Here is a 12,671-nt window from a genome sequence, read left to right on the forward strand (position 1 = left end):
GGTGCAAGATTATGCCAAAATTTCATGTTTTCCGTCCCGTTTTTGCTCATTTCTCGGAGGCAAAATGAGCAAGAACGCTCATTTGGACATCATTCTAGAGATCAATAAATGGCCTTTTTAGAAAGTGAACCATCGATAAGAAAATGTTGGCAGTTTTCAAGTTTCTCAAGAACCATTCGAGCAACAGAATTCGTTTTGGCATCGTTGGATAGAGAATTGAAAACTCGATTCAGTCGTAACAACGCGAGTGAGGAAATTCAAATAGTTTTAACCCAGAAAGCGAAATTTGAATATCAAACACTTAGGATTACGATTATGCCAAAATTCCATGTTTTCCGTCCCATTTTTGTTCATTTCTCGGAGGCAAAATGAGCAAAAGCGCTCATTTGTACATCATTCTAGAGATAAATAAATGGCCTTTTTTGGCATCGTTGGATAGACAATTGAATGGGGGTCATGACCCCCCCCCCCCCTTGGTGTAGCTATTTTTTGGTTTTGATTGGGCTTCTAAAACTTTAAACGTGTCTACTTAAGTTCGCACCATACGGAAAACTTTTTAAATATTAATTTTACGTTAAAATGCGATCCTAAAAAAAGTCACTCTTCACAAAAGTATACAATCATCAGATATCCATTTTTTTCAGTCAAATACCAGTTTTGTCAGAAAATACGAATTTGTATTTTTCCATATAATTTGATGTAAATGCATATTCGAACGTCGTCCTACATTCTGATCAACTTTTCCCAATAACAATATTCGATATCATCAAAAATAACCGTACTTTAGCCTTGAGGAAAATTCACAATTTCTGATATACCTCGTATACGACTGAAAAGAGTTAATCCCTGGTGGCTGCATTTTAGGTTCTGCACCCAGCAGAGCTTTTTATGAAGAATAACTTTTTTTTGGAAAAATCAACAATAAAATGTTTCCCATCTCCCAGAAACTTTTGCAAAAGTCTTGGTGTTGACTTAGGGTATTTTCGAATCAAACTAGGTAAAACCTTCCCACTTTTCCCCAAGGTATCAGTGCGAAAAAAACCCTTCCAAGTTACTTTTGAGGAAAAATGGGGCCCCATTCTAGAGAGTTATCGCACCGTCCTCGAATGTACCGTTAAATGATGTACCGCAATGCGTACCGCTATATGTTGCAAGGTTGAACGAAATAAAAAGTTGACCTGTTAGCACATGAATGATTTCCTTCGTGCCAATAGATTGGAATAACGTTACCAGAAAACTCCCCGACTCGATTAACATATCCGTTAGATGGTGACAAATTTCCATTATTACTCAGGGTGAAAAACCCAGTCAATCAAGCAAGTTTAGGGTGCATCTATCATTGCAAATATTTTAATTTTTAAATATCCGGGGGCTTTTCCATTGGCTGCCCGGTTCCCACGGTTCCTACTTGACCCCTACAACGTTGTCAGGCGACAAGAGGAAGGTTTTGAATGGTCCAGACAGAAAACCCCAGAGCATGAAGAAAGCATAGTGTTTTGGGAGAACCTCAGGAAAAAACCGGCAGTTTGGCAACAAGAAAAGCTGGATGAGGACGTGATATGGGGATAGAGCCACACAGTGGTACTTTGCGCTATCGGGTTTAGTGAGCCAATTCAAATTTAGTTGCCAATTTTCTCACCGATACTACCCAAAAGGCTCAGGTAGTTGGATTACTGCCATTATTTTGGCCAGTGAGCGTTTGGGGCGTCGTCCACTGAAAATAATGGTAATATTGAGCCCACGCATTCAACCCAGCTCCTGGACTTTATTGATGTTTGCGTCGGTCTGGCAACACAGCAGTAAAATCCTAGACTGGTCAAGATTGAGCGGGGAGTGGGGAGTTCACGTCGCTGTGTAGGAGGCCTTTGTCGTCTTACATTGAGTGAAAACGGCCTGATTGTAGAGTAAAAAGTCGATTTACCTGTTAAACGGACTGTTCCAAACGTGCAAACTGGCTAAGTAGAATGCGGATAATAAAAGACACCACACAATTGACATAAAACCATTGAAAGTCGGGTTAAATTCGTGTTCCATTTTGACATTTTACTCACGTCAGAACACCTCTGAATGCTCACGTGAATCGAGACGGAGTTTCGATTGGCCCGGGGACGGTTGACTTGCGCCGTACGCGTTTTGCCTCTGAGCAGTGTTACTTTTTTTCAACATGGCTGCCTTCCCTGCTGTCAGTAAATCCGGGCATTACCACTGCTGATGATCTGCATCCGAAAAGTATTCCAGTGATTTTTAGGATGCCGAGTGCTTCGTTCACATCATCTAAATCCTATGTGCTGCGTTCGCGTAGAAAAGCTGGAGGTAACCGAATCCCAACCCCTTCCAGAACCTCAAATGGTGAGTGAACAAGACGTATATTCCAATTACCAAGTCGGCCCTAATTTTCCCTGCGGTTCCGTTTCGATAAGATGCAGAGCCCCGCGCCCCTGTTGCGATGACGCCACCAAAACCCTGCAAATTCGCCCTGATTTGATCGATTTTACTTTTTTTGTGGGTGTTGTGGCACAAAGGACCTGCCTAGTTTATTTGTCAAAAGTGGAATGTCAGTGAACAGTTCTTTATAAATAAAACATTCTGCTGCCTAATATGTAGGCAACAGCCCGGATAAGGCTTTTCAGCGATATTTTCCTCGTATTCATCCAACATCTGACTACTGTTTCACTTGGCAAGTGGCGCAGTTCTCAGATGGTTGCCCCAAAACACTCCATTGCAAATCCCCTTTGTGCCTTCGGCTCAGGACAACCACTATTAGATAGTTTGCTTCCTCAGGACAGCAGGACGTTAACTGTTAAGGTCACAGGAAGTGGTTTAATTACATTTTAACTATCACCCACAACACGATGTTCTATCGAGTATTACCGCTGAAAGGACAAGTGAATAGTGCCAAACATTCTCGTAAGTGTTTCCCAAACTTTACACCATTCCGTTAAAAGGTGCTTCGCACTTGCCAAGGATTTCAACGTAGGCTGCAATGCTTTGTTTTTTGAATTTCTTCAACGCTGCAGTTAGCTTCCAGTGAAGAACAATTGTGAGTATAGGGAAGGAAAGGGAGTCATTTTATAAACAGTTAAAGCCGCTTATTTATCACGTTTTCAATCTGATGAATGTTCCATGGGAATAGTAAAACGTATGTTTTATAATGCAGTTGGACAGAAAATGCTCTCTCATGCCACTGAAACTGGGAAACACACGGTGCAAATTGAAGAGATCATAAATGGTTTTTTTCTTGTTTGGGCAAACCGATAGTTTGTCATAAAAATAGGGTACCCTTTCATAACAATAGATAGAATAGGAATGAATGTTTGTAGTAAACATAATTAGTTTGTTTCTGCACTTGTCTGCTTCGTGTTCGGGTAGTGAAAACCATCCGCATTTTTTATGAATTGTGTTTTGTATTTGACGATTATTTTAATGTTTATTTGCATTTTGTCGTACATACTTTCCTGACTGTGTTTCAATTCCAAATCAAAATTAATTCCTGGGTTTCAGTCATTTATTGTCTTAATTTATCAATTAAAATACGTTTCGGTGTGCTTTAAGCCTTGGCATACATTTTAAAAATGTATGCCAAGTATAAAACTGATGATGGTGGAAAAATACACCGAAACGTATTTTAATTGGTAAATAGAGACAATAAATGACTGAAACCCAGGAATTAATTTTGATTTGCATTTTGTGCAAGGTATTCGCTGGCCGAAACTGATATTAAACTCGGTGGAGAAAATAGTGCGATACCGGTTAATCTGGATGCATTGATTTGTACATTGCATGCATTTTTTCACCTCTTAAGTACTTTTCCTGTTTCCTAAGGCCATAACGCCTACCTTTCAACCACTTTGTATGAGAGATAACAGACTTTTTTTTATCTTCTTTTAGTTTACAGTGATTTGACGAGTGAGCAACTTTTTTATTCATGAGGGCTGTTCCCCCACGTGAAAGTTCTTGTTATTCTGTATTATAATATATGTATAAAATATACGAAGACCCAAGTACACGAGTATCTTTGAGATTCATCCGACTGTTTTGTTATGAAATGCCCCTTTCCTATCTGAATATGAAACGTGTACTTGCACCTTAATTACTCCTTACAAAAGCTGAACTAAAAAATATATCCTGTTTTCGGGTTGAATAATGTCTGCAGGGACGTATTTTTGCCTAGTGAAGCTTTGGTGAATCCATTCAGCAATCGGTTTGCATTTGTGCCAAAAAACTCAACTTAAACCAGGGCATAATTATTCCGTTAGTGTGGTTCGTTGATAACAGTTCGAAAGTAAAAAAATAGTAATTCAGTATTCAACACGTCTATGAAAAAAGTGGATCACCATTTAGACCCTGATGAACTGTTTGTATGTGCAAAACTGGTAGAAGAACTCACTTTGAAGTAGCTGTGATAGTAAAGAAGCTCGCAATTCGCTAGAATTAATGAGAAAGTAGATAATTACGAAGAAATTAATTTTAAATATACAGGACGTCGACAATTAGTTGATTCGAACATTGTTCACATGAAAAGAGTGGGTAACGGTTGGGTTGTAGTTTGTCACGTAGAACTCGCGCCGGCAGGTAGCATTGTTGCAGCGCGCCGTACTTGTTTAAAATTGGGTACCTATTTTCGGTATAAACCTGGCTCGTAACTGTTTTTAGATTATCCTATTGCCGGCGCATTAGAAAGCTGTTCTAGACTTGGGCAATAGATGCTGGTTGTACGCAGCACTTGTATCTTGGCTGGTTATTTAAATAATACACTCACTGGCCGGCCTTGTTGATTTTACTTTTAAAATTTTTTATGCCTAATAACATTAGGAGAAGATTTCACCAGGCCCATGACGTAAGACGCCCAGCCAACCAACTGAGCTAGCGATTCATTTTCAATGATTGTTCGTGTTTTGCAGCGAAACCATGCGAACCGACGTGTCCCGTCCAGCCCAACCAGAATGCCCCTGCCCCTTCAGCAGCAGGCAGTTCGACGCCAACCACCCAAGGAACTTCACCGCCGCCTCAAAGCAGCGGCGGCTCAAGCGGCCCTCCTTTAGCGGGCCCACTAGCAGCTCATCAGTCTCCTTACGATCTTAGGCGAAAGCCGCCTCAGCACCAGGGTGGAGCCGATGGCGGAGCCGGAGTTCCAGGACCAAGTACCAGTGCTGCCACTGCCGGTGGAGCTCCAGCTAGTCCTCCTTGTTCAAGTGGAGGTGCCAGCGGCAGCGGTTACAGCTCCTCCATGCTACCAGCCCGAAAGAGACCCAGGAAGTCGTGTCCTCCTTCATATGAAAGTAAATACTGGACGTTTTCCTTTCATTGTCAGTGTTACTAAATAGTTGAGCTTTTGCGGACGGTGTTTGGCACTGGTGAGTTTTTCGGACGCTTCAGCCGTCCTGGAACAGGAACGTTTGCAGCTTGCATCTTCGTAGTGGTGCTGAGCAAACCACCTCTGAACATGCAAGCTCCGCCAAATTGTTTTTCGCTGCAACCGGCCAAAACTCCCCAGTTTTGACCGGTTTCTTTATTTATCCGGATGTTTGCCGTGCTCAAGCTCTTACTGGGTAGGAAGAAGTGTCTTCATCAGTGTGAGCTTGAGGAAAATCTGCGCTTTGCCTGCTTTTCCCTATCTAGTTCTAGTTCTTATGAGTATTGGCGATGTTTACACGTACAAATTTAATTTACTGGCGCCCCAGTTCTTAACCATGCATGTGTACACTCGCCACTACTTGAGCCATCAGCTCAGAATTGGCCACAGTTGCAAAAACTTCGGTTTCCTCCAAATCAGAACAACCAATCACTGTTCAGAAGATTTTAACATATGACTTGATTTTTCCCTACTGCAAACGAACCCGGATTAACTGAATGACACCAACAATATCTTTTTCTTGTAGGTTGTACAAATACAGCCGCTCATTACCTCCAGTATGAGTTGCCGGACGAAGTAGTGTTAACCATCTTCAGTTACCTGCTCGAGCTGGATTTGTGCCGCGTCAGCCAAGTGTGCAAACGATTCAACGTTATCTCCAATGACACGGAATTATGGTAATGCTCAAATCTTCAACAATTTTTTCAAACACCGTTTACTTCGTAATTAGGGGGAAAGTGGCCAGCTTTCACACTTTGGTTTGCCAGATGGAAATGAGACGTGTTTTTTCGTTTGGTTTAGGAAGCGATTATATCAGAACGTGTACGAGTACGACTTGCCGCTGTTTAGCCTGTCCGCGTGCAAGTTCGAGTTTTTGAGTCCCGAAGAGTGCGAAATGGCGAATCCTTGGAAGGAAGCGTTCCGTCAATTGTATCGAGGCATTCACGTGCGGCCTAATCATCAAGGAATCAGTATGCGCGGACGAAATCTGATATTTTTCAACACCGTACAGGTAGGTTGATTGGTGACCGTTCCTGTGGCTCAGAGATAGACCAAGATGTTTGTTTCAGAGCGCTTTGGATTATGTAGATGAGCGCAGCGGCACCAACAGCACCACTGGTTCAGTAACAGGCTCTTGCAGCAACCATTCAACAGATGGAGGCAATGCTCAACAAGGAGCGCTGATTTTCCTGCACGCAGGCACATATCGCGGTGAATTTTTAGTGATAGATTCCGATATATCTTTAATAGGTAAGTTTGGGTTAAAAATGAACGCAGTATTTTGTCACGATGAAGTTTTTCCTTGCAGGAGCTGGACCGGGCAATGTTGCAGAATCCGTCGTGTTAGAGCGTGAGTCCGAATCCACTGTCATGTTTGTGGAGGGCGCGAAGAATGCTTATGCTGGCTACATGACGTTAAAGTTTTCACCGGAAGCCACATCAACCGTTCCTCACCACAAGCACTACTGCTTGGAGGTCGGTGAGAATTGCAGTCCTACAATCGACCACTGCGTCATCAGGAGCACTTCAGTTGGTCAGTGTAATTTTGATCCGTTTTTCTATTGGCTATTCATTTCTAAAGCGCGCATTCCATTGCTTCAGTTGGTGCGGCAGTTTGTGTAAGCGGAGTAGGAGCAAACCCAACGATTCGACATTGTGACATTAGTGACTGCGAAAACGTGGGGCTGTATGTAACTGACTACGCCCAGGGCACATATGAAGACAACGAGATCAGCAGAAATGCGTTGGCAGGCATTTGGGTGAAAAACTACGCAAACCCTATCATGCGAAGAAATCACATTCACCACGGCAGAGACGTGGGCATTTTCACGTTCGACAATGGATTGGTAAGACGCAGAAAACGCAAATCGAAAATCCCTCAATGCCGTTCATTCACAGGGTTACTTCGAGGGAAATGATATTCACAACAATCGAATTGCTGGATTTGAAGTGAAAGCTGGTGCCAACCCAACCGTCGTTCACTGCGAAATTCATCACGGTCAGACGGGGGGCATTTACGTCCATGAAAATGGTCTCGGTCAGTTTATAGACAACAAAATACACTCTAATAATTTCGCCGGGGTTTGGATCACGTCAAACAGTAATCCCACTATCAGAAGGAACGAAATCTATAACGGACATCAGGTTAGTTTGAGTTTAATTCATGCAATGCGCTCATGAATGCATCCATGCTTTGTTTTCATAGGGTGGCGTCTATATATTCGGTGAAGGCCGAGGACTGATCGAACACAATAATATATATGGCAACGCTTTAGCTGGGATCCAGATCCGTACGAATAGCGACCCCATTGTAAGACACAACAAGATCCATCATGGACAACATGGGGGCATTTATGTACATGAAAAAGGCCAGGGTTTGATCGAGGAGAATGAGGTAAGGGAATATGCAGTGTCTCGTAAGCACATGATCAAAAGGGCACTGCGACATTCCTTTGCTGAAATGAAGCCGATCTGATCTAACTTTTATTGAGAACTCGCTGTGTTGTAAGACTCGAAGCGACCGAGTTTATTTGTTTTTGGACTGAACTGATTGAATTGGCGGTACTTTTAATTTGCTCGTTGAAATCTGCCCATGTTTTTTGAGTTGATGCACTAATGCGGCAGTAAAATCATATATTGTAGGTGTATGCGAATACGTTGGCTGGAGTTTGGATCACCACGGGCAGCACTCCAGTCTTAAGAAGAAACCGTATACATTCTGGTAAGCAAGTCGGTGTCTATTTCTATGACAATGGTCATGGGAAATTGGAAGACAACGACATTTTCAATCATTTATACTCAGGAGTCCAGATAAGGTACTTTAAAAGTAGCTCTAATTAATTGATAACTGTGTGTGGAACTCGGAAGGGAATTGAGGCTAAAATGCGTTTTAATTCAATGGCAGGACGGGCAGTAACCCGGTGATTCGAGGCAACAAAATTTGGGGCGGACAAAACGGAGGGGTTCTGGTTTACAATGGAGGTCTCGGTCTTTTGGAGCAAAATGAGATCTTTGATAACGCCATGGCTGGAGTGTGGATTAAAACCGACTCAAATCCGACTCTAAAGCGAAACAAGATATTTGATGGAAGAGATGGCGGCATCTGCATATTCAATGGTGGCAAGGTAAGTTTGAAGCTACATTTTTTGAAAGGATTTATAATAACAGCCAGTGCAAATTTCAGGGAATTCTGGAAGAAAACGACATATTCCGTAATGCACAAGCGGGTGTGTTAATATCCACACAATCTCATCCGATTCTGCGGCGCAACCGAATTTTCGACGGCTTGGCAGCAGGTGTAGAAATCACAAACAATGCCACTGCCACGCTTGAATACAATCAGATATTCAATAATCGGTTTGGAGGACTTTGCCTTGCCAGTGGCGTCCAACCAATCGTCAGGGGAAACAAAGTATGTCTGAAGTTGCCTCTTTCGGTTTCAATCACATGAAAATGGATTTGGATCTTGTAGATTTTCAACAATCAAGATGCCGTTGAAAAGGCTGTGTCGAATGGTCAATGCCTTTACAAGATTTCGTCCTACACGTCTTTCCCAATGCACGATTTTTATAGGTGTCAGACGTGTAATACCACTGATCGGAATGCTATTTGTGTTAACTGCATCAAAACTTGCCATGCTGGACATGACGTTGAATTTATACGGCACGATAGGTACGAAAAACTGCGCCGCAATTGGATCGTTTTTAACTGGTGCACTTTTTTCCGTTTAGATTCTTCTGTGATTGTGGCGCCGGCACTTTAACAAATCAATGCCAGCTGCAAGGGGAACCGACACAAGATACTGATACTCTGTACGACTCGGCAGCTCCAATGGAATCACATACTCTGATGGTAAACTAGAGGAACTACTTAACTGAGGGCGGCGATAGACTCATTGTGTTTCAGAGTATTCATTCTGTAAAGAGAGTGTGTGTGTGTCTGTCTCTAGGGTGCGATTGCACATAAAATAATCTAAGTGAATTGAATACAAGAACGAGATTTTCAAAAATTGTTCAAATCTAATCTGAGGAGGTGTATCCAAGTCAGTTTCTATTTGAGTCACTTTCTCGCTCGATATTTCTAATAGATATGCCGCAACAAGCTTCAGGAAATTAAGTAGATGTTTTCAGTCAAATACTCCGTTTTGTCGGTTTTTTTTGTAGAAACTTCGCGACGATAGTTTCAGTCGGTCACAACAATAAACCTGTACAAATTTGTACACGTTGGAGCTCATCACGAAATAATGCAAACTAAAAGTCCCAAAACAGTTCGAAAAAAAAGTTGAAATCTAATCGAATAAAAAGTACTTGCTTTCGTGAATGTGTCCATACTTCAGACCTGCACCTTCAGTGTGTTCGGATCAAACCAGTGCTGTTTTTTTCACAGTAAAATGGTTCAAACTCCTTAAAAAAAACTTGCGGAGAAACCATTTTTAATAAGAAAAAGCGGCATTTATTCTCTATTAATTGTTCTACCGTTCTAATGAAATTGTACAGCAATATTTGTTAAGATTATTTTATTTATTTAAGTTTATACTACCCATTTATAGTGTTTACGCTAATAGTTTATTTATAGTTTGGTTTTTTGATTGCTATTTACACTGCGTTCAGTATAAAGCGGTGTGAGAATATCGAAAGTCGGAAATGCTATGGGGTTAAGAGTTGATTATGGTTGATTATTATTATGAAAATCCGTATAAAATTTTCAAAGCGCCATAAAATATTTCATCTTTATTTCCGATATTCTTATGCGAGCTAATTTACTTTTGTTCACAGTAAGTTCTTTATTTTGCGTTGTTATTTCGAATCGTTTTACAAAGCTTGCAATAATTTGTGTATTATTCAGACTGGTTTCGAAAACAGAAAAATTATAGATTCTTCTTTGATCTCGACTCAATCGAACTTCGTGATGGCTGGAGCAAACTGCGTCAATGCAAAATGGATTTTAATATATTTTTACATCGAGTTTAAGAGAAAAACAGTTGAAACGGGCTTCTAGGAGTTAGAGCTGAAATGCGGGTTCACGCAAACACTAAACTTAACTTTATGTCAGGAAGTTAGTGGTCAACAATTTGCACATTTGGTAATCGTTGTTGATCTGTTGTTTACGAGTAATTCCTAATTCAGTGATATTTTCGCTATATGAGAAACTGACCTTCAAATAACTGTTTTCGCAATTTACCTAAGCGTTATTTAGAAAATTTTATTTCATTTTAAAATCGTTAAAATCTTAATTTGTTAGAGCGCTAATAGTTTTTTAGTTAGTGATATGGTGGGCGAAATGTCCACTGTTATTTTTGCTGCTTTTTGGCTTTCCAAACTACACCCAAGGTATATTTATGCCGCTCTAATTAACCGGCAAAAGGCAAAAAAATATTATTTTTATATTTATTGTTCAGACGGTAGATTTATGCTTTTTGCCTTTATTTAAATTTTCCAATCTGGAAATTCGAAAAGTTTTGCAAATATTTTTTATCCTCTTTATTCTACTGATTATGAATCTATACTAAACCGGCCAATAAAGAAACATTTCCGCCTGTTCGCAGTTAATCGAAGTGGACGGCAACAAGTAAAATATTCTGAAACAACTCCAATAGATCTGGTGCCATAAGCTTTTTCCGCATGTAACATACACATTTATTAAATTTACATATACAAACTACTTGTCCCTCTGGCGATATTGAACATTAGCTTCCATTATTTATATAAGGAGACGCGTTTATCATTTTAGAAGTGTATTTCTTGCCTTATGGAGCGACTTTTTGTACGTTTTTTTTTTAAGTTTGCATCGTTTTCAACTGGTTGTTTTCATATTTTGTTGTGTAAATAGTACGGTTGTAGGCCAAAAAACCAGCGGGCTTTTTGTGTATTGTTGTCACTTTTAATTTGCTTTATTGAACGAATGTTCCAAGCCCTGATCGTTCCTTCAAACATTTGCATTGTTCTATCGATAATTTTTTGATATGACTGAAGAGAGTTGTGTGTAAAATAATTGTAATATAGTATCCTTTTTCTAATGATACCCCCTTTATCGAGTAAATAGGGTAAGTTGTTAGGCTTAAGTTAATGTCAGGCTTTAATGGATCTACTGACAAGGTCTTTAATAAATAGCTAGCACTATTGTACTGTGTACATTATATACAAAAAAAATATATGGAATTAAAAGTATCTGGCGTTTTTTTCAATATCGGGTTTAGGATATTTTATTGATCTGTTCAATGATTTCGTCGAATTCCTGGGGATTGTAACTGGGTCTTTCGCTTCGTAAGCACCCTTTGGGATCCGGCAGGTCTTTCAAAGTGGCTGGTTTTGGGTCCTCGATGAAAAACTGATGGCTCAGGGCCTGAATACAACAAGTCTTACGGGGATAAACCTTCAATAAAGGACCCTGTTTACCTGTTGGGCAGTGAATCGCTTTTGCCCGTCGTAAATCAAAATCTGCCTCATCAGGTCCAGGGTGGCGTGATCAGCGGTGGGCAAAATCAACCTCCAGCGCTTTCCAGAGCTGGATATGAATGAAATTTTGTTGTAGTCCGGAAGTTGTTTTAAATCTGGCCAAGTTTCCTCAGTCGGGGTACCCAAAGTGCTCAGAACGATCGCAAGTTGTCCAATATCAGATTCGCCCTACGAGTGTCAGTTAACTTGGTTCGATTGATGATGGGTTTTCACCTACGGGAAACAGTGGGGTACCATTGATCATTTCCGCAATGATGCAGCCCACAGACCACATGTCTATTGCGGGCGTGTAAGTTTTGGAACCATACAGCAACTCCGGAGCGCGGTACCATCGCGTGGCCACTTGATGAGAGTATTGTCTGGATGGATCCGCATTAAAAAGCCTTGCCAGGCCAAAATCGCCGATTTTTAGACACCCTTTGGGCGATATTAATAAATTCGCTGGTTTAATATCCTGCGAAAGTAAAACAGATTTTGTAATGATGTCTAGTTCCTTCCGTTAGGTCTCACCCTATGCATTATGTGGCTCTTGTGCATAAATCGCACTCCGCTGAGCAGCATTTTTGAGTAGGTTTTAATCTGCGCCAGGCTAAGTTGAGTGTTCTTCAAAATCTGCTGCAGACTGCAAGGCAGAAATTCCATTACCAATACCACAGAACTGCCCATGCTTGTTACATCGAAAATCTTTACAATCTGGAAATGTCGAAATTTTATTGACAAAGCTCCCACATAGCAAAATGATATTCCCAGAATATACCTGGAACATTTATGTGATGTACATGCATATTCCTGGGACATACATGAGTTACATTATGAACATTCCATGTATGTCCCAGGAATCTGTCAGAGTTAATACACTGAAT

The 12,671-nt window shown here is 40.8% G+C and overlaps 3 protein-coding genes across 4 annotated transcripts in view; 1 reads left to right on the plus strand and 2 right to left on the minus strand.

The window, feature by feature from the left end:
• LOC109536252 (CAAX prenyl protease 2) overlaps positions 1–2,034 on the minus strand; it is a 3,382-nt gene extending 1,348 nt beyond the window's left edge. The window contains exon 1 of the mRNA XM_019902375.2: positions 1,922–2,034. Coding sequence (XP_019757934.1) covers positions 1,922–2,034 — 113 coding nt within the window. The remainder of the gene's footprint in view (positions 1–1,921) is intronic.
• A 43-nt stretch (positions 2,035–2,077) lies between these two features.
• Positions 2,078–11,520, plus strand: LOC109536245 (F-box only protein 11). Of its 2 annotated transcripts, none has more exons than XM_048667347.1 (14): positions 2,078–2,349; positions 4,902–5,279; positions 5,880–6,030; positions 6,155–6,365; positions 6,424–6,604; positions 6,663–6,887; positions 6,956–7,200; positions 7,253–7,498; positions 7,560–7,748; positions 7,997–8,169; positions 8,259–8,478; positions 8,538–8,765; positions 8,826–9,025; positions 9,085–11,520. In XM_048667347.1, exons 1-14 carry the CDS (start codon positions 2,250–2,252, stop codon positions 9,212–9,214), a joined length of 2,877 nt encoding a protein of 958 aa, XP_048523304.1. In that variant the 5' UTR covers positions 2,078–2,249; the 3' UTR covers positions 9,215–11,520. The 2 variants fall into 2 exon arrangements, with proteins under 2 accessions (XP_048523304.1, XP_048523305.1); XM_048667348.1 differs by lacking the exon at positions 2,078–2,349 and adding an exon at positions 4,807–4,837.
• The window catches only part of LOC109536250 (cyclin-dependent kinase 20), a 3,371-nt gene continuing 2,110 nt past the window's right edge, over positions 11,411–12,671 (minus strand). The window contains exons 2-5 of the mRNA XM_019902372.2: positions 12,319–12,501; positions 12,026–12,262; positions 11,749–11,976; positions 11,411–11,695 (exon numbers count right to left, since the gene is read on the minus strand). Of these exons, the coding sequence (XP_019757931.1) occupies positions 11,546–11,695; positions 11,749–11,976; positions 12,026–12,262; positions 12,319–12,501 (798 nt within the window). The 3' untranslated portion in view covers positions 11,411–11,545. The remainder of the gene's footprint in view (positions 11,696–11,748; positions 11,977–12,025; positions 12,263–12,318; positions 12,502–12,671) is intronic.

Source organism: Dendroctonus ponderosae, unplaced genomic scaffold (assembly GCF_020466585.1).
Source record: "Dendroctonus ponderosae isolate FM_Combo_2020 unplaced genomic scaffold, Dpon_F_20191213v2 Dpon_F_20191213_6, whole genome shotgun sequence".
Lineage (NCBI taxonomy): Eukaryota > Metazoa > Arthropoda > Insecta > Coleoptera > Curculionidae > Dendroctonus > Dendroctonus ponderosae.